This window comes from Peromyscus maniculatus, chromosome 7, assembly GCF_049852395.1.
Source record: "Peromyscus maniculatus bairdii isolate BWxNUB_F1_BW_parent chromosome 7, HU_Pman_BW_mat_3.1, whole genome shotgun sequence".
NCBI classification, from domain to species: Eukaryota; Metazoa; Chordata; class Mammalia; order Rodentia; family Cricetidae; genus Peromyscus; species Peromyscus maniculatus.
The window spans coordinates 33,064,997-33,090,332 of record NC_134858.1 but is presented as its reverse complement, the minus strand read 5'-3'; the positions used below and the strand labels follow the sequence as shown (position 1 = coordinate 33,090,332).

General features: G+C 43.1%; 1 protein-coding gene across 8 annotated transcripts in view; it reads right to left on the bottom strand.

The window, feature by feature from the left end:
• Positions 1–25,336, bottom strand: part of Cdon (cell adhesion associated, oncogene regulated) — a 92,739-nt gene that overhangs the window by 51,103 nt on the left and 16,300 nt on the right. For all 8 annotated transcript variants that reach the window (XM_076575987.1, XM_076575986.1, XM_006979790.4 and 5 more), the window contains exons 2-7: positions 9,670–9,802; positions 9,017–9,289; positions 7,295–7,441; positions 6,119–6,262; positions 4,869–5,156; positions 2,409–2,678 (exon numbers count right to left, since the gene is read on the bottom strand). In XM_076575987.1, the coding sequence (XP_076432102.1) occupies positions 2,409–2,678; positions 4,869–5,156; positions 6,119–6,262; positions 7,295–7,441; positions 9,017–9,289; positions 9,670–9,742 (1,195 nt within the window). In that variant the 5' untranslated portion in view covers positions 9,743–9,802. The remainder of the gene's footprint in view (positions 1–2,408; positions 2,679–4,868; positions 5,157–6,118; positions 6,263–7,294; positions 7,442–9,016; positions 9,290–9,669; positions 9,803–25,336) is intronic.

Here is a 25,336-nt window from a genome sequence, read left to right as displayed (position 1 = left end):
GGGCCCAGCTCATTGGGGATGGTGACATTCCTGGGCTGGTGGTCCTGGGTTCTATAAAAGGGTGGCCTGAGCAAGCCATAGGAAGCAAGCCAGTAAGCAGCATCCTTCCATGGCCTCTGCATCAGCTCCTATGCCCAGGATCCTGCCCTGCTTGAGTTCCTGCCATCACTGCTTTTGATGAACTGTTATATGGAACTGTGAGTGAAATAAACCCTTTCCTCCCCAACTAGCTTTTGGTCATTGTGTTTTAATGCAACAATTATATGTAACCCTAACTAAGACACTGTGTTCCAGTGCAACAATCATAACCCTAAGACATTGATCTTTGGCATTTTTATGGCCATTCAGCTCAAAGTATTTTAAACTTCCACTATGATTTCAAAGTATAACTTAATGTTTCCAAATGTATGACAATTTTCTTTAAAATGTGTGTTTTTATTATTAACTTTTAAATTTGTCATGCCACGGTGAATGAGGTGTTCTGTTTCACACTGATGCTCTGAACACTGAAATGTTTATAACTCACATCATAAACAATTTCCCTCTTATAAATCAATAAGAAAAATACCCTAAACTTAAATTTTTAAATAGGCAAAAGATGGCCAACATATAAAGAAGTAAACCTAAATGTCTCACATGCATATGAAAAGATACCTAACTTCACCCACAACAAAAGTAATACAAACTGAAAACTACGTATTTTTATATATGTGGGTTGGGGAGACGGCCTAGTTGGTAAAATGCTTGCCACACAAGCATGACTTTGGATTCCCAGCACCCACATAAAAGCTGGGTATGGAAGTACGTATTTAGTATCTGCAAGCCTGGTGCAGGAAATGGGCAGAGAGGCAGATCCAATGGTCACTGGCCAGCCAGCTTAGCCCAGTCAATGAGTTTCAGGTTCAAAACATAAAAGAATTCAGGAAGATACCCAATTTCAATCTCTGGACTCCATGAGCCCATGTGTGCACACACACATGTACACACAAACACATACACACACACACACACACACACACACACACACACACACACACACATTGACCTTACTACTCTGTCTTGGTGAGAATGTGAGGAAATAGGAAATCTAAATGCTCATGAACATATGAATTCATAATTATGAGGATAAATTTGATAATAAATATTAAAATTTCCAATACATATATAGCTTTTTTCTGCAAGTCCACTTCTAGGAATTTCTTTTAGAGATACACATATGCAGTTATTCAATTATTTTGAGACATTCATCACATCTCAAACAGCTACCATCAGATTCCACTCAAATTATTGCAACTATAAAAATGCAACAGTAAGCAGCCATTTTTCTTAAAGAATAAAAATATGCTTTGGTGTACCATATGAGAATAAATTCAAACTATAGGTTATATAAAAAATTTTAAAGGAAAGAATTCTGTCACCATTTGTTTTTAAAAAGGAATAAAAATACATGTATACACATGTATACACACCTATGGTGTATAACTGCTTGCATATGCACATGGAAGGTTATTCAAGAACTAATAAAACCAGTTGGTTCAAAAGACAAGACTTGGCTGACAGATGCTGGTATGGATGGGGAGGGCAAGAGAGACTGTGGGTTTTAACATATACCTTTATAAACTATGTAGCAACTATTGAAAATGAATGTTTCCCAACAGTCTGTTACTTAGGCCCTATGGAAACCCAGGAAATCACATATGCTATTCCACTTGAGCTAAATCTCCATCCTAGAAACAACTTTTTTTTGTTGTTTTGTTTTGTTTTGTTTTGTTTTGTTTTGTTTTGTTTTGTTTTGTTTTGTTTTGTTTTGTTTTGTTTTGTTTTGTTGAGACAGGGTTTCTCTGTGTAGCCCTGGCTGTCCTGAAACTTACTCTGTAGACCAGGCTGTCCTTGAACTCACCTGCCTCTGCCTCCCTAGTGCTGGGATTAAAGGCATGCACCACCACCACCACCACCACCACCACCACCACCACCACCACCACCAGGCAGAAACAACTTTTTTTTTAATGTTTTTGGGTGTTATGTCTACATGCATGTCTGTGTACCACTTGTGTGCCTGAGGCCCACACAGCCCAGAAAAGGGCATTGGATCCCCGAGCCTGGAATGGTTATCACAGCTCATAACCATTTGTAACTGAGAATTGAGTCTGGGTCCTCTGGAAGATCAGCCAGTGCTGTTAACCACTAAGCTATCTCTCTGTCCCAAAACATTTTTTTAAATGAGCTTGATTAAATAAAGTGGCTTCATCATAGCAATGCCAGTCTGTCACTACAAAGATCATGGGAAACACAGTTCTTATATGGTGATAGGATTATTTTCTTTCAATAAACATGACTTCATTTCTAATTACTGAAAAAGCCTACCTATGAAGTAAAATTTCTTGTGATTACATAACCTAAAAGCACACCTTGTTCAATTTGAAGTCTTCCAGTAGATTGCATAAATCCAATGCCATTGTCTGCGACACACTGATAGAGCCCAGCGTCTTCCATGGTAACCCCAGTGATCTTCAGTCCATTTCCTTCCGTTAGATGCCGTGAGGAGGGGTGAATAGGCTGTGCATTATGAAACCAGGTGCGGTTGGGGGCTGGGTTCCCGTGAACGTCACAGGTAAAATGTACGGTGGCCCCCAGAGACACTTTCTGATCTTGTAGCCCTTTAGAAATTGAAGCATGCTCTGAAAAGAAAGCAGGCACATTTAACTATCTCACAAGTCAGGGAGAACCTGTTTCTAGCACTGAGTAGTGAATCTCTCTGTGTTCTTTCTTACATCCATTCTTCCATCTGTGTGCTCATCAAGAAACACTGAGAAATATAATTAACTTTCACCAGCAGAAATAAATGTGCAGCTACTAAGTTAGAGTCTTTTCTTTTTATATTGACCCACCCATTTTATACTCCAACACCTATGAATACACATACACACACACACACACACACACACACACACACACCACACACACGTACATATTTCTACCCTGTTCTTCTTTTAACATTCAACATTAAGTAATAGTTTCTCTGGATTATTGTAAACAGGAGACAAAAAGGTTTTATTCAAAATGAGAATCTTATATGCATCAAATACTCTGTTTGTTTTAAATTCTGTTTACAGGCCTGTTGTGGCCACTAAAGAACAGTAGCCATGGCTCTAGGTTAGCCTCTGGTTGTGAGCCTCAAAAAGAGCCAGAAGGTGATGAAGAACATCAGCAAGCTGAACCATAGCTGGTGCATCAGGGACCTCACCAAACACAACCATTTTGTAGCCCACATTATCCAGGATGTGTGTGACATCCTATTAGCTGCCTGGCCATGAACTTGTCCAAGGTCCACAAGCCAAGGCTTTCAAGTTCATTCAAAGGAGGGTAGAGGTGCATATCCACATAAAGAGGAAACACTGGGGGCTGGAGAGATGGCTCAGAGGTTAAGAGCACTAGTTGCTCTTCTAGAGGTCCTGAATTCAATTCCCAGCAACCACATGGTGGCTCACAACCACCTGTAATGAGATCTGGCGCCCTCTTCTGGCCTGCAGGAATACACGCTGTTATATAAATAAATCTTAAAAAAGAAAGAGAGAAAACACTAAGCAAGGACTGAACCCATCCTGCCTAAATCCATAAATAAACCAATTCTGTTTACAGACAACTTTGAGGCTATGTGTGTGACAGGCAAAACACTCTAGTTTCCACAAAGCTTTGTTTTGAGACAGTGTCCCTCTCTGTCCTGGCACTTGCTATGGAGACTAGGCTGGTTTCACAAAGATCTGCCTGTCACTGGCTCCACAGCTAGATTAAAGGTGTGTGCCAGCATGCCTGGCTTAAGAAGTGGCTTCTTACTCTTGAAAGTACCTCATTTACCAACACTTTCAGTATCTGGCAAAAATAAGTGGTTATACATATTAATCCAGTTCTGGGTATCACTGGGTTTGGAGTTGGGGGAATTTTTTTGTTTGGTAGGTTTTTACTGGTGCTGATAATCAAACCCAGAGCCATGCATATCTTAGGTTATTCTTCTTTTTTTTTTTTTTTTTTTTGGTTTTTCAAGACAAGCTTTCGCTGTGTAGCTTTGCACCTTTCCTGGAACTCATTCTTGTAGCCCAGGCTGGCCTCGAACTCACAGAGATCCGCCTGGCTCTGCCTCCCAAGTGCTGGGATTAAAGGCATGCACCACCACCACCTGGCAGGTTACTGTTAACACTGAACTATACACCCGGGCCCACCAATGATTTTTAGAGCTCACTTGTCATTCACTTACATTAATCCCAGCATCACTAACCTACATCAGGCTATGAGTATAAATCAAATGTATAAAAATTTTACAAAAGTCTTATTTAATGAGACCATTTTCTATTCTTTCTAGTTTTCACAAAAATCTGTTTTGACAAAGGAAAACATTTTTCCAGTGCTACAGGATAACAATACCAGCTCCTGACTGAAATAAAGACTATCTATAGAAATGTAGGTGGATTGTGTCAGCCAAACACAACAAAAAGGCAAAAAGTGAACAGCTCGATGTCTTTGTGAGATGATATCTCTAGTCAGTTCCATCGTAGTTACTGCTGAAGGACCACACGCTCACACGTGCATACAGGCACACATGAGTGCACGCACACACACACCAATCTCTCTCCGCTTGGCATGTAGCAGGGATAAGGCCCCGAGAATACATTATATCGAATGTTCTATGCCACCCAGAGATGCATCCCATTCTTCATCTCTTTACAGAAATGAACCCTGTTCTGGCTATCGGTGTGGTTATTTCTCGACATTCTGTGTCTCATTTTTAGCTCACAGATATCCTTCAAACAATTAGTCCAGGAAAATGACCTGATTTGAAATGAAATCTTTATATTGAATAAGTAAGACCTTACCCAAAACATTAACTATGTAAGTGACATGTTTTACATCTCCAGACTTGTTGCCCACCACACAGGAATAGTTTCCAGAGTCCGCTGGGTCAATGCTAGATGTGGCCAGATGAGAGTACAGCCTTCTCCAGTTGCTTCCTGACACAGCATCCTGCCCGTCCTTCAGCCAATACACTTGTGAGGCCGGGACCCCACTAACCACACACTCCAAGGTAACGGGGCTGTGAGGAAGGACAGCTAACGCCTGAGAGAGAGCAGGGTGAAGAATGTGGAAGCCATCTGAGGAAGGGCCTGAAAAAGGAAGGGAACACAAAACAGTATTAGAAAGGACTATTAGAAATCCATCCTCTCCCTTAGCTGATCTGGGAACACCTGGGGACCTGCTTCCATTTCTGCCTCATGTGGCAAGGCCCTATGCATAGCAAAACCATTTTTCTCTGAGAGTCAAAAGACAAATATTTTGTGATTTTTTTTTTTTGAGATTTTTTTCTGAATTGGCATTTTGGAAATGTAGAATTTCGAGCCTAAAGCCACACCTTTACTATGTTCTGCCTCAGCTTATCAGTCATAAACCAAAATCAGTCATGATTTGTATCATATCTGATAGAATCACTTGATCACATCACTGTTGTAAAATTGATACATTTAAAAAATATGTTCATTGGGGCTAGAGAGACGGCTCAGCAGCTAAGAGCACTTGTTATTTTTGCAGAAGATCCAGTTTCGGTTCTCAACACCCACATGGCAGCCCACAACCATCCATAAATACAGTGCCAGGGGATCTGATATAGTCCTCGGGCACTAGGCACATACGGTACATATACATATATGCAGGCAAAACTCCCATATACATAAAATAAATAAATCTTTAAAAAGTAAAATAAAAACAAGTACAGTACTACTCTATAACACACTGATGCACGGGGAGGAGCCTTGGTGGTTAAGGGCTCTGGCTGCTTTCCCAGGGGTCTCAAGTTCTATTCCTAGCACTCACATTAAGGCTTACAACCATCTGTAACCCTTTTTCCAGATGCCCTCTTCTGGCCTCTGAGGACACCAGTGTGCATATGGTGCACAGATGTACATGCAGGCAAACACAATAATAATAATAATAATAATAATAATAATAATAATAATGTTAAAATAAAGACAGGAATGAAAAGCATGCTGACCTCTCCTTTACCAAGGCTTCATGAGCCATACTTGTGAGGACCCTTCCTTCCCTAGCCACCATCATTCTCCCAAATACTTACGACTCACAAGGAGCTTCCGGCCAGTGGGTTCAACTTTCAGTTCGCTGGTGACAGGGTTATAAGCAGCACATTTGTATGACCCTTTATCCTTCGAGGAGACATTCAAAATCTGAAGATTTCCTGAAGGAAGGATTATGTAGTTTCCTGGGGAAGGCAGAGGGATGTAATCAGGGGCTGGAGATGCAGCTCAGTTGGTAGAATCCTTGCCTAGCACGAAGCCCTGTGGCTCAGCCCCAGCATCCACCACATAAAATCAGGCCTAGTGGCACATGTCTGTAATCCCAGCAGGAGGGAGGGAGAGGAAGGAGGGCCAGAAGGCCAAGGCCATCCTCGCCCACAGAGTTCCAGGCTGTGCAGACCCCCCCCCCCCAACTGGAACTAGCAGAGACTGCGGAGATTTACACCAAAGACCAGCAGCAAAGAAGCTTTATTGCCCAAGAGAAAGGGGCTTCCAGCCCAGCAGTGCTCACACAGCAAAACCTTCAGCAGATGGTCAGAGCGAAACACAAGAACATCATCTGGACCAAGATGAAATGAGCACACATCCTTCTGGACACGTCTTGACCTGCAGCCACTGCGGTGTTTAGTCATTGGCTGCTCACCACGTTTCTCAATAAATACACATGGAGTAGCTATTCTTCACCAGTCATGGGCTGGCATACACACATGGCACACACAGCCTGGCACACATGGCCTGGCACACACGGCCTGGCACACACAGCCTGGCACACACACATGGCACACACAACATGGCACACACAACATGGCACACATGGCCTGGCACATACAACCTGGCACACATGGCCTGGCACACACGGCCTGGCACACACAACCTGGCACACATGGCCTGGCACACACAGCCTGGCACACATGTGGCACACACGGCCTGGTGATGCAGGAAGCAAAGTCCCTGCATTAATGCACCTAACATTCCAATCGGAAGTATGAGGTGGCAGATAAAGGGTGCCTAACAAACAAAAATCTATACGGCACACTCCAGGTGTGATACGGTCTGCCACAGGAAGGGGAAGAGTGTGACAGATCATCTTACTTATACACGCCCATGCAGACCATCTGCTCTAAGAAGTTTAAATATGGCCTAAGTGGTGAGGAGCGAGCCCTGGGGTCAGTTGTCTAATGAAACCCCTCCCCGCCCTCTGAGAGCACAGGACTCACCCGTGGAGTAGTTCAGCCACTTTCCCCGGATCTTATAGCGCACCTCCGCTTTGGGGTTGCTCTCTGGTACCCTACAGCCAATGAAACCCGTGCTCTTCTCTTCGGCAGTGATAACATGCATTGTTGATGAATCAAAATCACCAAGGGCTGGAATAAAAAAGTAAACAAATGGGTGCAAAACAATTGAAAGGAAATTAAAACTTAGAATCACACAGAATGGCCTTTTGTGGCAGCGGATCCCAGTTCCCAGTGATAGCAGAAATAGCGGGATCTTTTGGTTTTTGTTTTTTTTTTTGTTTTGTTTTGTTTTTGGGGGGGGGGTGGGGAGACTTTGTTTATTTGTTTATTTGTTTTGAGACAAGGTTTCTGTGTAGCTCTGTCCTGGAACTGCTTTGTAGACCAGGCTGGCCTCAAATGCAGAGATCAACCTGCCTCTGCTTCCCGAGTCCTGGGACTAAAAGCGTGCACCAACGCGCCCAGCCAAGCTTGCTTTTTGACAGGTCTCATTATACAACATTAGACAGCTCAAGCTGGCCTTGAACTCGTGATCCTCCTGCCTCAGCCTCCCAACTGCTAGGATCACAGGTACCACCACAGCCAGCAATAAGAGTTTTTTAATCTGAAAGAGGCGCTGGGGCAGAGGCGAGAAGTTGAGGGCTGGCAGCTAAGTCAGGGCACACAGTTTCCACACTCACTGCCTCCAGGGAACTGTAAGGAAAACAAGCTGCTCCGAAACACCAAAGAGAACTGCACAGCATAATTACTCCCATTCTGTCGAGATAAGTTCTTCCCCATTCAGAGGGGTCTTCATCAAAACTCACTTTCCCTGCAATAAAACAGCTTCTGGGAATGAACCTAGGACATTATAAAACACAGCATCCCACTGAGCCTAGATGCACCGGCTTGGTACCCATGCCTTTCGGTTTAGACAGTTCACCGTGGACGGAGCAGCCCCTTTATTATCCCCTCCACCCAAGGAAGCCAGCTGCCTGCCTCCAGGAAATCAACCCTCCAGTGTGTGTCCTGGAGCTGTGCATGGGTCAGAGCTCTACAAAAACATTTACTCTTCTCAGTTATGACAAACTCTACTCCAGGGGCATCCAGATTTGTTCTGTAAATAGGGGTGCCCTCACAAAGCCGGTTTCCATTACTGGAAGCCATCGCCATTCGAAAGGCAGATGGCTCAAACTTACTAAGGAAAACCACGCATTCCAGATTTTCCATAAGTTCAATTCTTCACATTCCTTTCTTTACAGCCAGTTTTTTCTTTCCCCCTGCTCCTTTAGCCTGGTTTCAATTACATAAATTAAAATCCCCTGGTAATCAAGGGAAATAAAACAATTAGATGTGAAAGAAAGATAAAGGACTGCATGAAATAAAGGAGTGTCAAAAGCCACCTTTTTTTGTCTGTACTGATGTTAAGGACTTTAAAAGATTCACAAGGATATTGCCAGAATTCACGCTAGAAAACTGTCCTGTGCTAATTAAAAATAATAATAATAATTTTCACACTATTGCTAGAGATTAAGCTATGAGGCTGGGCTACAGAGGTTCCAACATCTTTCCTCAGCTATTTGAAGTCAAGACAAGGTTAAGTACTCTCAGACCCCTGCATGGATCATATCAGTGCCCAACTTTATCCCACTATGAAAATTGCAGGGACAAATAGAAAACCCATAGATTTCAAGAAAACAACAGAAACAAGACTCAAACTGAACTCACCTGCAGCGGACACTGTTGCAGGGCTGCTCACAATGGCACCAATGCTGTTGTTGGCAATGCACTGGTAGCAACCAGAAAGGGAAGGGTTAAGAGACAGGATGGTCAGAGTCCCCCGATGAATCTTAATCTGTTCCGTGTTTCTGTCCAATCGTTTCCCGTTATGCAGCCATGAGATGCGGGCAGTAACGGGTTTAGCAGAACAATGTAGGACCACGGGTCTACCAAGCTTCTGGACAGCAGAGTGTGGCTCAGAAATAAAATAAGGTGCCAAGTCTGCAAGGGAACAGTCCCGTGTGCAAAAGAAGAAAGGAGGAGGAAGGGGGGGAAAAGCAGAGAGAGAAAGTACATTAAATACATTTCATCTGAGTCTATACGGCAGTTTCTTATCTCTATATGTGTTAGTTCTTAATGCTCATAAAATTCATAAGCCCACCTTGGTCTCAAACTCACAGAGATCCTCCTACCTCTGCCTCCCAAGTGATGGGATTAAAGGTGTGCCGCTATGCCAGGCCCCCACAGTATTTTTAATAGGTAATAAATGCTACACAGTGAATACACATTACTATACATACATATCCACCTTCACATAAGTATAAAGCAAAAGACTGAGATGAGGAAAGGCTTCAGCCAAAGCCCCATCATACTCCTCTTACCTGAACTCGCAGAAGAACAAGGAATAACAAGAACATACAGCAGTGTCCATAAGGGTCCGAGGTCTGGATGCATAGCGTCCAATTACAGAAGTAGGCAGGGAAGACTTCCGGAGAAAGCCCAGGCCTCAGATCACTAGAAAACATTAAAAAAAGAAAGAGAATCTAAACCATGAGAACCGCTAACATCTTTAAACTGAACACCTTATCCTAGGCTCTTCATGACCCCTACCTTCTCAACCCACACATGCATCTAGACACTAAACTGAGTTTAGAAGCTCTGTTCCTTCTTCCAAGGTGCTAGGATGCTTTTTACTAGGAACTACTCCGAGCTGATGGAGAACACACTGGAGTGGGTCAAGAATGGAAGAAGAAGAGCCATCCGGAAACACTGGGCCCTTGGGGGACAGATGAGGGCACGATGGGTGGCAAACATGAGTGTGAGCTGTGACAATGAAATGCAGGTGGACTCAGGACACAGTCTACAGCAGAACCAAAGAACTCAAGGAGATGAGATGCAGAGACATGGCAAGGATAACTCTCGGGGCTGGTGGGAAAGAGAAAAGCATGCCTGTTGACTCTAAAAATCCAGAGCGTGGGGGTGGGGGGGATGCAAAGTGAAGAAGGGGAGAGTCAGCACTTCCGCATGCCTGGGGAACAGTGAAGATGTCTATTGGACATCCAGCTGCTACCATGAGGTCCAAAGTTGCTCCAATGAGTCTGGAGAGACAGGGAGAAGTCAGAGCTGGAAATGCAGATTTCAGAGGTAAGAAAGCCGGGCATCAGCTCAGGCTTTTCTGTGGAAAGTATGCTTAGAGAACAAGACGTGCCCACCAAGAACCTTTAGAGATGGAACAGAGGATCAATGGGAATGTAAGAAAGACACAATGAAGGGGTGGAATCCAGGAGAAAGCTCTCTCTAGTCGTCAGCTGTCTCGGGCCAGGTGAGAAGCAGAGCAAGTCCAGCTGCTATCCAAAAGGTGCAGCTCAGACGCTGATGATGTTGACAAGATTGGGTCAACAGAGAAAGGCTAACTTAACGGGAATCACAGAGAGCAGCCAACAGTGGGAGAAAGAAGGGTAGAGACTTTCCAATTTTGCCATGCAGCAGGAAAACAGCAAGAAAATGGCAGCAGACAGATGAACGGCTCCGACAGATGCCACCTGAGGGAAAGGTTGTTTCTGGCTTGCTTTGGATTTTTGGTTTTGGTTTTGGTTTTGGTTTTTAGCTAGAGACAGTCCATAAATTCCAGGACTGGCAAGAACATGGAGACAAATCACCATGTATATGATGGGTAGGGGTAGAACCAATGAGTTCTTTTTAGAGACAATTTATATATATATAAAATTTATTCATGCAACAAATATTTTTGAATATTTATTATATAGCAGATACTATCCTAAAGGCTAGACAGTTTCCATTATAAAAATAAAAGTAAATAACACAGACCCAAGTTTAAACCTTACATTCTAATGGAAGTGGTAGACAATGAGCAAGATAAATAAAATGAGTAAGTTTAAGGACGTCTGTGCATCCTCCAGATCTGGCTAAGTGCCCCCAGACATCCTTCTTTGCTCTCACTTTTCCACAGAACATGGTGCATCCTTAAGAGCAAGCATTTTCAATGCTGTAAAACTCTATTTTCCAGAAGCATTCTACAATGTCCCTTAAAATGAAAGGACTACTTTAATATAATGAAATTCCCATATGTGCAATCATAGCTAATAAAAACTGACATCTGAACTTAATATATTCTAGCTACACCATTTGTTCCTTCATTTATTCACTCGTGCATCTAATTTTAAAAATCAGAGCCGGATGGTGGTGGTGCATGCCTTTAATCCCAGCACTCTGGAGACAGAGGCAGGCGGATCTCTGTCAGTTGGAGGCCAGCCTGGTCTACAGAGCAAGATCCAGGACAGGCACCAAGACTACACAGAGAAACCCTGTCTCAAAAAAAAAAAAGTAAAAAATAAAAATCAGCAGAAGTGTATTAACCACCACCACCACCAACAACAACACCCCCACCATGCTAGGTATTATGCTGGGCAAGGTTATCAGTAACCTCTGCAGATCCTGCCCTGTGTTCCTGCTTGGCCAGGGCTGGAAACAGATTCCATGACGATGGAACAAAACAAAACAGAATGACAGGCTATCTTAACAATATGTTAGGAATGTAACTGGGCAGTAATATAAAACAAAACAATATAATAATAATAATAATAATAATAATAATAATAATAATACAAAACTGTGACTCAGAAAGTGCTCATGTCTGTTCTCCTACTCCAGAGTCTGAAAGCTTACAAACTTAAGCTTATCTAGGTCACTGACATCAGGTCAACCTTTCCATTTTTTTTTTTTTTCTTTTCTTGGTGACCCCTTCCAGAAGTGGGAGTAGATATACTAACATACTTGTTGGCAGAAGGGGTCAGTTGTGTGAAAACCCTTTGGATTTATTTGAATTCTCCTAGTTTAAGGCTAAGGACAGACACAGCAGTGGTGGGAAGGCAAAGTAAACATTCCTGTGACCTGGTAACAGGAGACACTTTGTGAGAAAATATGGACATGGAGGATTGCTTCTTCCTTTTGCCAAATCTTTCTCCAGCTATTTATTTATTAAAGGGCAGCGACATGGATTTTACAGTGAACTTTAACCTTCACTTGTGACCTACTTTACAGCTGCTCTTTGAAGGTTCACAGCTCATTATTTTTACCTCAATATGGACCACACAGAGGCCTCCTTGATAAAGCCTCCTGGGCCGCTCTTGGACACTTTCAGACAGGGTTTCACTGAGTACTCGTGGCTAGCCTCTAACTATGTAACCCAGGCTAGCCTCAAACTTGCAACGATCCTGCTGTCTCTAACTCCTTGGTGCTGGGATTACAGACATGATCTCGGCTGATCTTGGAAGTTAGAAAGAACCTATGTCCATCAGGGGCACTCACTAAGTATCTGTGGGCTTGACCTCTGTGCAGGAGAGCTCCGTGTCGGAGGACTGCAAGGGTAGTGTTGTCTATGGGTCCGATGACTTGGACTCAGCAGCAATGGAATCTCACAATCTCATCACTACACATCGCTCACAGCACAGAAGGCCAGATGGGTACAAAGGAGACCCATGAGCAACACCGGAAATAAGTCGCTCAATGCTATGTCCATTTCAAAAGTATCTCCTTTGTCAAACATACAATGCCCTTAATGTTAGGGTTACTGCTCTTTGCGTTATTTCTCCTCCTCTTTCTCCCCCGAGCCCACAAACAGATGCACACAATTTTCCCTGCGTTCCCCTGGGTGATGAACATTTTTGCTTGACCAAGTTTATCCCAGCGAAACAAGGCTCCTGCCACGTCACACACAGGTGGCCTTACCAGGCATGCCACCTCTCTCACCGCAGACGTGTACCACCACCGTGGGCAGAAAACAGCCCTCCCTGCCTCAACACAGCTCATCCTACGCTCCTCTCGCCCTCTCTGCTGATGTGGAAACAGTGACCAACAGAATGAAGGTCCAGAGAAGCAGCACTCCCCTACACCACACACCTGGACACATCACCTGCCTGAGGTTCTTTGACCTCTAGTGTGGCAAACACAGCATTCAGGAATTTCCCTGTAAAACGTAAAACCAGAATTCAGACTTTAATCACATTAGATGGAACAGAATTCTGATTAAAATCATACTTTTTTTTAACTTTATCATTTATCTCATTTTAACACTTTTCAAAAATACTCAGTGTTAACATAATGCTGTGTCAAACAAAATGTTCCGTGTCTTTTCCTCACATAATTGACAATGAATATGTTAGTTCTATAAAAAGAAAATGGTTAAGAGAAAGCATCTATAAATATTCATTTAAAAAAACCACAACCATTCAGCACAGAATATATAGGATGTGCAGAAAACACATGAGGAAAAATAAAGATGAACGTCCCAACACCCAGTGAAAACTCACCAGCATTCTGATACATGTCTTCCCAATCCTCCGCACATGTGTGTATATACACATAACTAAGATAGGAATGTGTAATAATTTTAAATCCTTTTAATAATCTCTTATCTACTAATCTTTCTTCTTATTAAAACCTTTCATGACCATCACATGTAACACTAGCAGATACTCTGTCTTAGCTAGGGTTTCTATTGCTGTGAAGAGACACCATGACCACAGCAACTCTGATAAAGGAAAACATTAAATTCGGAGCTGACTGACAAGTTCAGAAGTTTAGTCCATTGTCCTTATGGTGTGAAGCATGGCAGTGTGCAGGCAGACATGGTGCTGGAGAAGGAGCCAAGAGTTCTACATCTGGATTTGGCAGGCAGCAAGAAGAGAGAGAGAGACCGGGCCTGGCTTGAGCTTCTGAACCTCAAAGCCCACCTCCAGTGACACACTTCCTCCAACAAGGTCATAGATCCCAATCCTTTCAAATAATGTCACTCGATGAGCCTTTAGGGGCCATTTTCATTCAAACCACCACATACTCTATTGGGTGGATATACATAAATATATGTATATAATATATGGATATAATCTAATTAAATTATCCTTTTGGGATACTTAAGTTACTTTTTAATATAAATATATATAATATGTATATATACATGCATTATATATACATATATGTGTGTATATATATCCCAAGTATGAATGTGTATGAATGAGTATCATTCATAAATCTTTAGATACTCTTTTACTTATGTCTTGAGTCTATATTCTTGGAAGTAGAATTCCTACATGAAGAATATGAACATTTTAAAGATTTTTACACACATATCATCAAGGCACTCTCTAAAAAGAAGCCACAGTGTACAGCACCATTTCCAACAACCACCATCAGCACAGGAAGGTGACTCTCCCCTCCATTTAAGGTGCAGATCCATGCACTGTGTAAGCCAAATACAGATATAAAGTATAACTGCTCAATTCATTCAAGTACATGACACTCCATCTATATTAACCACACTGTTTACCTTTGACCTTCCAATGACAAAAAAGATCATAAGTACAAAAAATCTGCTTTTTGCCCTAAATCCATCATAAAGGAGGGTAAAGAGACACTGTAGTTACTATGTGGTTTTAATTTATAATGTGTATTTCTCTAAAACTAAATTTATATGCAAAAGTCTGCTGGCATTCAGAACTTTAAACTGCTGTCCAAGAATATACTCTCAGGCTAGAGGGATGGCTCAATGGTTAAGAGCACTGGCTGCTCTTCCAGAGGACCTGGGTTCAATTCCCAGCATCCACATGGCAGCTCACATCTGTCTGTAACTCCAGTTCCAGGGTTTCTGACACCCTCACACAGACATACATGCAGGCAAAACACCAATGACCATAAAATACAATAAAATTATATATATAGATATATAGATATATCCCTACCATGGCACTTTTTTTGGTCCATCTACCATATAAACATATACATATACAATAGAAATACACGCACACACCTCTTTTCCTAACTTATGGAGGTAGTGAAATAAACTAGATTCAATTAGTTAGTTAACACACACACAGACACACACACACACACACACACACACACACACACACACACACCTGCTAAGGTTTCTCTAACTCACTCGTCTCAGAGGGAACTCATGGACTATGAGAAAGTCCTTCTATATTTTTCATACGTTCAGGTGAAATTCATTCCAAGGTAATCATACCCCTCCACTGCAGTCCCGACAAGATGCTTCATAGTCACCGTGCTCCTGGGGAAGGCTCTGGTAAAACAGAGGCTCCCACAGACAGCAGAGCACCAAAAACAAAGGAAGGCAGCTACAAGGCACAGGCCCATCTGTCTACAAATCAGGTCGCCTCTTTCCTCCACACAGAAGAAAGCTGTAATGCCATCTGACAAAGTTCTGCTCCTTGAATCTTGAGGTTAAAAGAGGAGCTGCTGTTTCCTAAGTAACCAGGATTGAAGCCGCCCCCTTCCCTGCACAGGTGATTTGTGTGGGTGCCTACTCTCTGGGCGGTGCTGGGCTAGGCAGAGGTCCTGCTGGCAGTGGAGAGCTAAAGGTCCGTCTCGTCTTAGCTCGGAAAGGAAACACTTCCCTAACGCTTGCTTAGCTCATTGTTCGGGTTGTGAACTCACTGCTTGTATAACCCTCCTCAACATGCTGCCAGAATGGTCCTTCGGGGAAAGCCCTTCCTGAGTTTTTAGATTTGATTACTTTGTTTTTGAAGCATCAATTTTGCTTTCCCAAGGCTGATCAAGGCTCTCTTTCTGAATTACCCCCCTCCCCAGAACCCCCCATCTCCCCCAAGGCTGATCAAGGCTCTCTTTCTAGCCCTCCCTTCCTCTGTTCCCCTAATTGTGAACAAAAACTTGGCTTTGGGATCAGTAATAGTTCTTCAAAATAGTAAATTTTTAAAATTGGTTTGCATTTTAAAGGGAATCTTAATCTTCAGGAAATGTGACCTTTAAAAAAGAGAGAATTGATTCCTATTTTCAATCAATTTCAAAACGTGCCATTTAGCAACTGTTGAGAAAAAATATTTTTCTGCAGTAACTAAAATCTAGGATATGCTTAGAGAAAAAAACCTTGGTTAAGTGCTGTAAGTTTAATCCAGTACAGTTATAATCAGGGAAGTCACACAGAAGCCATTTAGAAAACAAAAATAAACCAAGAGAGCACATTAACTACCTGAATAGTAATCACATACAACTCCGAGTCTCCTGACAAGTCTTCTTCATTTAAAATACTTCAATAACTTAGAGAAGACACTAACATCGTTTCCTATGAAGCCGTCTCTTGTAGCCGCATTCTTTGAACTGATCAGTCCACACACAGGACGTCTTGGGTGAGATGCTGTGAGAAGCACAAAGACCAGGATGGAGTAGCCCTGAACCGAAGTAAACTGCAGCTCAGCTGAGAAAAGAGCAGGAACACAGCACCAGAATAAAAAGGCTGGACACGCAACAAGCAAAAGGTACGTTAAATGAAATCAGATTAATAAATTAGGCAAGGCAGGGGAGAGAACGGTCAAGTGGGGAGAAGGAATGAAAGGATGGGTTCTAGAAAGTACGGACAGTGTGTGTACAGAATCTACATACAGAGTAAGGAAAGACATGGGCTGGAGCATGGGGGTGGAGTACTATATCCAGAGAGGGAAGTTACCCAGGTACACAGAAACTAGAGAAAAAACAAAAAATTATATATATATGTATAATTTTTATATTATATAAAAATCACATTAAGGTATTCAACAGAGAAGGTGTATTTTCTACAGGAGAGGGCATGCTCAGACCTGCACCTCTGGAAGGGTTAGGGCATGCTCAGACCTGCACCTCTGGAAGGGTTAGGGGATGGATGCTCAGACCTGCACCTCTGGAAGGGTTAGGGGATGGATGCTCAGACCTGCACCTCTGGAAGGGTTAGGAGATGGATGCTCAGACCTGCACCTCTGGAAGGGTTAGGGGATGGATGCTCAGACCCGCACCTCTGGAAGGGTTAGGGCATGCTCAGACCTGCACCTCTGGAAGGGTTAGGGGAGGCTGGTATGAAAGAGAAAGGAACTTGCACTCGAGAAACTGTCAGAAATTTTAGGGATTTGAAAATCCCTAAGACCTGGACATATTTAAATGATGTAAAAGATAAAGCTGATAGGAAACAGTCCACAAGAGATCAGGCCTGGGAAAAAATGCGCCTCTCAGACATCCCCGGAACCATTTATCTATCCACTTCCTGTTTCCTGGCTGCTCAGACAGTAAAGAAGGACCTGAAGTGACTGTCTACAGTTCTGACGGAGACAAGTGACTGTGGAGATGGTCTGCATTCTCTCAGACAGGAAATCCATGAGAAACAGCAGGCCTTTGTGCTTCCTGTCTGGAAGGTGCTGCGGGGAATGGGGTGTACCTGTGGAGATGCTGAGTTGGATGTAAGCAGGACTCTAAAGAGAGCTGATGGCCCAGCAGAACGGGGATCTGTGGAGGCCAACAGCAAACTGCTGGCCCAATAGAGGAGGGTACCTCAGGCTGAATCCTGAGAGGGCATTACATTTGAAGAAGCAGGAATTCCCTTTTCAAAACTAAGAGTCCCAGCAAGGCTACTGCTGGAAGAGTACTTAAAAAAGAGGAGGCAGAACCGATTACCCAAGGATGAGACTGAACAGGCTTGATTTAAAAAGAAAAAATCAGTCCTGAAATGTCACTAAATCAAGCTCAATCCCCGGCTCCAACCTCTAATGTACTTTAAAAAGGTGCTATGAGCTAGGTAGTCAAACATGTCCCACATCCCCAAACTGTCACTCATTCATAATGACTAAAGGCTTCGATGGGTGAGTCTCCTTGCTGGGTACATGAGGTCTCACAAAATGAGAAAGCAGCTGGCCTTCATCTTTCAGTAGTTTTACAAGAGGGACTGAAGGAGGGTGAGGCAAGAAGAAGCAAAAAAACATAGCATCATTATTAGCCACAACAAATACATGATCTAACAGTCTGCTGTTCTGGCTTGGGGAGCGGGAGGGGGTCTGCTTACAAACTAAAGCATCCCTTAAAACAGCCGTGTGCAACTCACAATGATGTATTTATCCTCTGACCTGCTGCCTAGCCTGGAGCGTAGAGAAGGAATCTGTCAATCTCAGAGGAGAGTCTCAAGCCCTCCCAAGTATGAAATACAGTGCCATCCTTGCACACTTATCAATGACCTTGCCATCCTTCAGGTCCACCTTCTTCTTAAAGGCTGGCACCCACAGGTTTTTCAACCTTCCCTCCACCTCCCCCAGGTTTCAGCAGGGCCAGTCAAACACACAAACGGCCCTGCTGCCTGCCAAAGTGTTTCCTTTCACCGAGGACCAGCAAGAGTGGAGGGAGAAAAATGGAAGTGACGTGGGAGTGGTGGCACCAAAAAGGCCAAGTGAGCAAAGAAATAATCAACTCCACATGAGCCACTCCAGCACTGACACAATGGAAAGGGCCTAGGACTAACCCCAGGAAAGGTCACAGGGATCAAGGGTCACAATAAAAAAAAAAAAAAAGGCGACAGCCAGGGGCTGCCAGCTGCAGCAGGCATCAATGTGGTCCTAATTAGACACCAAAAGAAGCTCTGAGTGCAGGGTTAGGCTCTGTTCACAATATTTGTGTGTTTTTTAAAAAGACACATCAAGAGTTCCTTTCCACTCTTTCTAGCAGATGACTTCTTCCGGCTCTTCAGCAAAGGAATCCAGGAATCATGGAGAGCAGATGATTCCAGCAACCACCAAGAACTGCACAGGGTGGTTATGAATATTTAAGAGCAAAGCTGCATACAAATGGTGGAATGCTAAGAAAGCAACTTGGGAAAGATCGCTGAAAAGATAAAACACAGCAGATTCCAAGGAATTACTGTGCAATACTACAGAGTCAACACTTGCCACAAATGCACCACTCAGTGGATTTGAGTTTATTGTTGGCATTGGCTTCGTGGGAAAAAATAACAGAATTATGGTAACCGCAAAACAAATGCTCAAAGAGCAGGGGATTTTTTTTTCTTTTTTAAGTTTGCTAAGAACTAGCTAAACTAGATCGGACTGCTGTGGTAATGATGCCATCAGACACTTGGCTAGCCTTCCTTGGTAGGGGATGAGAAGGAGGAACATGGAAGGGGTTGAAAAAGAAATGGTTAGGTAATATTATTAATATTGCTGTTTAAAAGCCCAGAGCTTCACTTAGACCAAATGATGCACTGAGCCAAGAATTTCCCTGGGCAGTTACAAAACACGACCCTCACTGGGTTTAGATTTCATTTTAATAACTGGGGGGAGGGGCTTAAGGAGAAACTATTTTCCATGAAGTGTATACAAGCACTGATGAAAGAACAAATGAGGGGCAGGGTCAGAATTCCAAGAAAAGTACCTTGGCTGCTTACAGACTTGGATCAGTGCCCACGGATGATGGATCTGCCGCGGTGACTTTTACGCCTCTCTACCTGTTGAGTTATATGTCTTCTAAAATCTAGAACATACTGATCTTAGTTTCAGGTTATCTATTCACCTTTAAACTTGACTATGCAAGACATCTGAAGCACCCTAGATTTCTTTGCTCCATTTAGTGATGAGAATTAGGTCAGACACTGCTTCATCAAACCTGCCATTCTACCACGGATGAGCAGCTGTGCACTGATAATAGGGCTCTCAAGGTTCATTCAAAACTTGACATACAAGTCAATCACAGATTACCACCTCGTCAGTATATAACGGGCCCAACGTGACTGATGAGTCTAAACATAAATAAAAGCCTACAGTGGTCCATACCAAGAAAACCTGCACTTCAGAAAACCTTACATCATCACAGGCAGTTAAAAACAAAGTAATGATCAGGCTATAATGTACTGATGAACAAGAAAATAGGAAAACAGGCCAATTAAAGTTCACAGTGTCTTTGTAAATATAGCACTGTAGACCACGAAGCCCAGGTCCAACCAGAAAAGCCTGAGAAGTCATCAATGACATAGGACCAGCCTGTATACAAGAAATGAGGCATAATTTGCTGGAACAACTCTGTCAGGCTCAACCTAAACCAACCAAGGGCTATTGCACTGAAACATTACACTGGGGACCAATACACAGGGTAGCCAAAGCATGTAAGCCTGGATACAGAGGCAAGACATACGTGTTGCACACAGACACATACAGACACAGGGGCCAACATGGAAGACAAACATTCCAATGATGCTACTTGGTGCAAACCTTTTCTAAAAATTCTCTATTGTTTTCAGCATCAATGTATAAACGAAGCACAAAAATCATTCTCATTATTATACCTGTGTTTAACCCCATAAAGTCTCAACTTCGATATCATGATGCAATATTTTCATTAATGGATATTTCAAACACAATCAAGAATATAAAAGGTTTTAACATACTATATCCAGTGAATGATAAATAAACTCTAAGTTTCTTAGAACTTATGAGAGTAAATATAATTCTGAAATTATCATCCACTACTGGTATTCCACAGTTGTACTGGATCAGGCATGCCGTGCATTTGTAGAATATACTTTCACATGTCAGTGCACATTGACTTTCTTGACTTTCATGTATAACATGAAGGGTTTTTGTTTTATAGTGAGTTTTTTTTAACTTACAACGTTTTTTTTGTTTGGTTGGTTTTTTAGAATGGCAAGAAAGCCATAGATTTGATTGCTAATTTAACCTTTCCAACATCTCTTGATACAACCCATTATTTTAAGCGCAGGCATGAATGGGGCAGCAATCTGTAGACTAACAACCACAAAGAGGGTCAGGGCAAGGGAGGTGGCGCTGCAGGGAGAGGCGGTGGCTACACAAACATGACAACTTAAGTGTGATGGGTCCCTGGAACCCACATAAGGTCCAAGGAGAGAAGAGACTCCAGAAAGTCACCCTCTGACCTCTACATGCACACCATGACATGTGTGCCCCAGCATGAATACATCATGTGTGCAGACACACACAAACACATACACACAACACAACACATTTAAAATTTTTTTTAACAAAAAAACAATTTTCAATATTTTTTTACAACAAAAAGGCTGTTTCTGCTGCTATAACAAAATACCTGAGACTGGGTAAGCCATAAAGAGCAGGGATCTATTTGGATCTCACAGTGATGAAGGCTAGAAGTTCAAGAGATCAGTGTGGTATCTGGTGGGGTCTTTGTGCTGAATCATTCTGTGACAGAAAGCAAGACAGCAGGGGGCAACAGATGCCTTCTGCAGCGTCAACCAAAACCAAACTAGTGGCAGCTCACACCTATGGGTGGCCCTAGTCCATCCATGAGGGCAGGGCTTTCACACACCTAACCACTAGTGAGAGCTCATACCTTCGGGTGACTCTAGTCCATCCATGAGGGCAGGGCTTTCACACACCTAACCACTAGTGAGAGCTCAACCACCCATTAGAGAGCCCACTCTCAACACCACTACACTGGAAACTAGGTTCCCAGCAAGTGAGCTCTGAGCACATATTTAAACCCCATCAAGTAGTCAAAGGACCTCAGAAATAAAGGATGGGAAAGGGATGGGGCAATAAAGTAGAACATAATAGAGACCCTGTTTCCTAAACTGCTACATCTCTCACATTAACACTCGTATAATCAGTGGAATTTCAAACATTTTTAGTGTTTAAAAAAAAAAAAATCAGCCAGGCGGCAGTAGAGCACACCTTTAATCCCAGCACTCAGGAGGCAGAGGCAGGCGGTTCTCTGTGAGTTCGAGGCCAGCTGGGCTACAGAGTGAGATCCAGGAAAGGCACCAAAGCTACACAGAGAAACGCTGTCTCAAAAAAAAAAAAAAAAAAAAAGGACAGAATTTCACTTGTAAATATTTTAAAACAAAATTATTGGTTGGTAATCTAAGCTGATATATTCCCCTTTCCTTAATTATGTTCAGGCAGGGATTGGCAAGATGGCTCAGAGGGGAAAGGCATCTGCCACCAAGCCTGATAACTTGAATTCAATCCCCAGGTCTCAGATCCCACATAGTGGAAGGAGAGAACTGACTTCCCAAAGGCTGTCCGAGAGAGAGAGAGAGAGAGAGAGAGAGAGAGAGAGAGAGAGAGAGAGAGAGAGAGAGAGAGAGAGAAATGCAAAATAATTTCTTAAACAAAACAACAAAAGAAATGTTCAGGCAGGGACCAGTAACATACCTCAGTGGGTAAAGGCAGTTGCTACACAGCCAGGCCACCTGAGTTCAGCTCCTGGAACCTAAGTAAAGGTGGAAGGAGACAACAACCACACATCCACACCCACACATCCATGTGCATACATCATCACACACAGGCACAAATGATTTGATTTTTTACTGGAAAAAAAAAAAAAAACTTTTCAGAGGGAACATGCCCTAACTTAGTGTGGCGTTAAGTTCTCTCTGCAAAGGAAAAAAAAAAAAAAGCTCCACATTTTTCCAGCCTTAGAATTCTGTAACAAGCATCTACTTAAACGAAGAGAGAACTCGGAAGTCTGCATGCACCTCTCACATTCTATCTTGCCTCGTCCTTGGCACATGCCAGACATTGCACTTATAAAAGGGGAGAGAAGGAGAAGGGGAGAGAAGCCCAATCCACCAAAACATTAACCCTAAAACTGAAGCACCGTGCTTCCACGGACAAGGGAGTGAGTATACGTATCTACTCATAAAACAAATAATAGTTTTTCTGCTTTTTTTTTTTTTTTTTTAAATAAGAGACACGAAGTTCCTGGTTTCACTGCAAGAACTTAAGTGGAGGATTCCCTTGTTCTGCGTGCCTACACAGTCAAACCATCAATGAGCATTCACAGAATTCTGCAAACACTGTCAGAAATGTGTATACAGTGAAAACAAAGCTCTTTTCGCGATGTAGTACTTATCTTTAGAAAGGGAATTACTGAATAAAAGAACACGACCCATTTGAAAACGACTCAGGTGGGAGAAAGCAAACTGGATTTAATCCATGTACACCACATGTGTATACGGAAGTAACACCTAGAACCACATTAATATATGCAACCAATACACGCTAATAAAAGAAATCAAAACAAATGATATTAGTTTTTTAGAATGAAGAGCAGGGGAGAAAAACACTCAGGGATCAAGCTCTCCAGGAATCAGCATCTGAAGCATCTCATCACGCCACCATCACCTCCCTTCTCTCTGCTGGCTGCATTGCCAACATAAGCAGCTCAGGGGTGAAGCCCAGATGGCAGGTGTGGGTGTTCCAGAACATCAGATATTGTTTTGTTTATCTGAATTACAATCTTTCTCAAATGGCCGGGGGGTGCAAATAAAACATACTGCTAATTAAAATAACCAGCAGCAGTACTAATAAAACATCTAAAAAGCAACTATTTTATAGAGAGGGGCTTTTTAGGAGCTTGCCTCCTAACCTCAGGATACAGAACAACCAGCATGCCATTAAAACTAGACGAGTTCTCCAGCAGTTCCTGCTGGAAATGGATAAAAAGCAACTTAAACCTGGCGCCAAGCAGAATCAAACTTGACACTGAGCCATCATACATTCTTGACATGCATCTCCTACGTGGACAAACACCTGGCCTACAAACCAGCCAGGAAGCCATATCCTAACATCAGCTGTGTCGATGACCTTCTGAACGTACATGACAGCCATGCATCCCAGGGTTTGGGATGTTGATCATCACATTTAAAAAGGAGAGGCCTGGCCGGGCGGTGGTGGCGCACGCCTTTAATCCCAGCACTCGGGAGGCAGAGCCAGGCGGATCTCTGTGAGTTCGAGGCCAGCCTGGGCTACCAAGTGAGCTCCAGGAAAGGCGCAAAGCTACGCAGAGAAACCCTGTCTCGAAAAACCAAAAAAAAAAAAAAGGAGAGGCCTGGATGTTGAGGCTATGGCTGTCTCGGGACAGTCGTCTAACATGAACATGGTCATGGGTGCAATCCTGGGCACTGCGGGAGATGACGATAGTGTGGGGGCAGGGAGAAATGTTACACCACCTGTGTCCTGTGATTGAGGGTCACAATCTGCCAGGCGGTATCAGTTTTTTAAACTAAGAACTGCTACCTGTTATGATTGTTTCATCCAAACAAGACAAAAAAAAAAAAAAAAAAGCAAGTGGGAAGTATTTCACAAAGAACGTAGCTTCAGAAGCAATCGTTTTATGTCTTGGCTATTTGCTTTGTTCCTCATTTTACTCCGGATCAGTATAAAATTATCACTAAAAACCAAGCTGGTTTGAAGATGAATGTTAAGAAGCAACTAAAGACTTGGGTTTCCACTGTCTAAAATCAGTACACTTTGAACCGCTAGACAGCATCTTTATGGACCAGTTGCCCTGGTTCCCTCTAGACTCTCAGACCTTCGGCCCCATGTCAGCTCCACTGCTTTCCTGGATAGGACAGGTCTCTGCCACTCATGAAGAACCTGCCATACCCGAAGCCCCTCCTGTACCTTCACGATTACCTTTGCCAGCGAATCGGCCAGACATGGACCTGCAGGGATGTACCACACCCAACCCTACATTCAACTCAAATAAGGCCCTCCCTACACACTGCTCTAAAATTGGGGGGTTTTAAACTTTCTTTCCTCAACCATGGCCTTGACTTACATTTTAATCTGACTTTTCATGTGTAAAAATTGTAGCTGACAGCTGGGCAATGATGGCACACGCCTTTAATTCTAGCACTTGGGAGGCAGAGGCAGGCAGATCTCAGTGAGTTCGAGGCCATCATGGCCTACAGAGCAAGTTCTAGGACAGCCAAGGCTACACCAAGAAACCCTGTCTCGGGGGAAAAAAAAAATGTAGCTGAACATACGTCGCAAGGGGAAAGTAGAGGCCTCTTACCTGCCCTGCTCTGCTACAAGGAAATGAAGAACCTAGGCAGACAATTTTCAGGTCACAAATAAGGCTGAGGAGGAGAGTATGTGAAAAGTCCTTATCCCTTGCACTCACCTGTCCATGAACCTGTTCTAAAAACTAAAGAGCTTTTAAAAGCCACTTTCTAGTGGGCACAGTTTGACCGCATTGTCAGCTCCGCGCTACGGAGTTCCTGTCTGTTTTGCTCACCACGAACTCCGACACAGGGAAGCAGCTGTCACAAAGGGAGTCTTCACACACTTGACAAATGCATAAACCTAGACTGCAAGAACCGCCCGCAGCAGTGTTCTCTGAAAACGACACAGTCGACACACTACTGATTTCCAATGCTAAAACATTCTGCTAAGCCAACAAGAAATAGTAAGAACGGTCCAACAT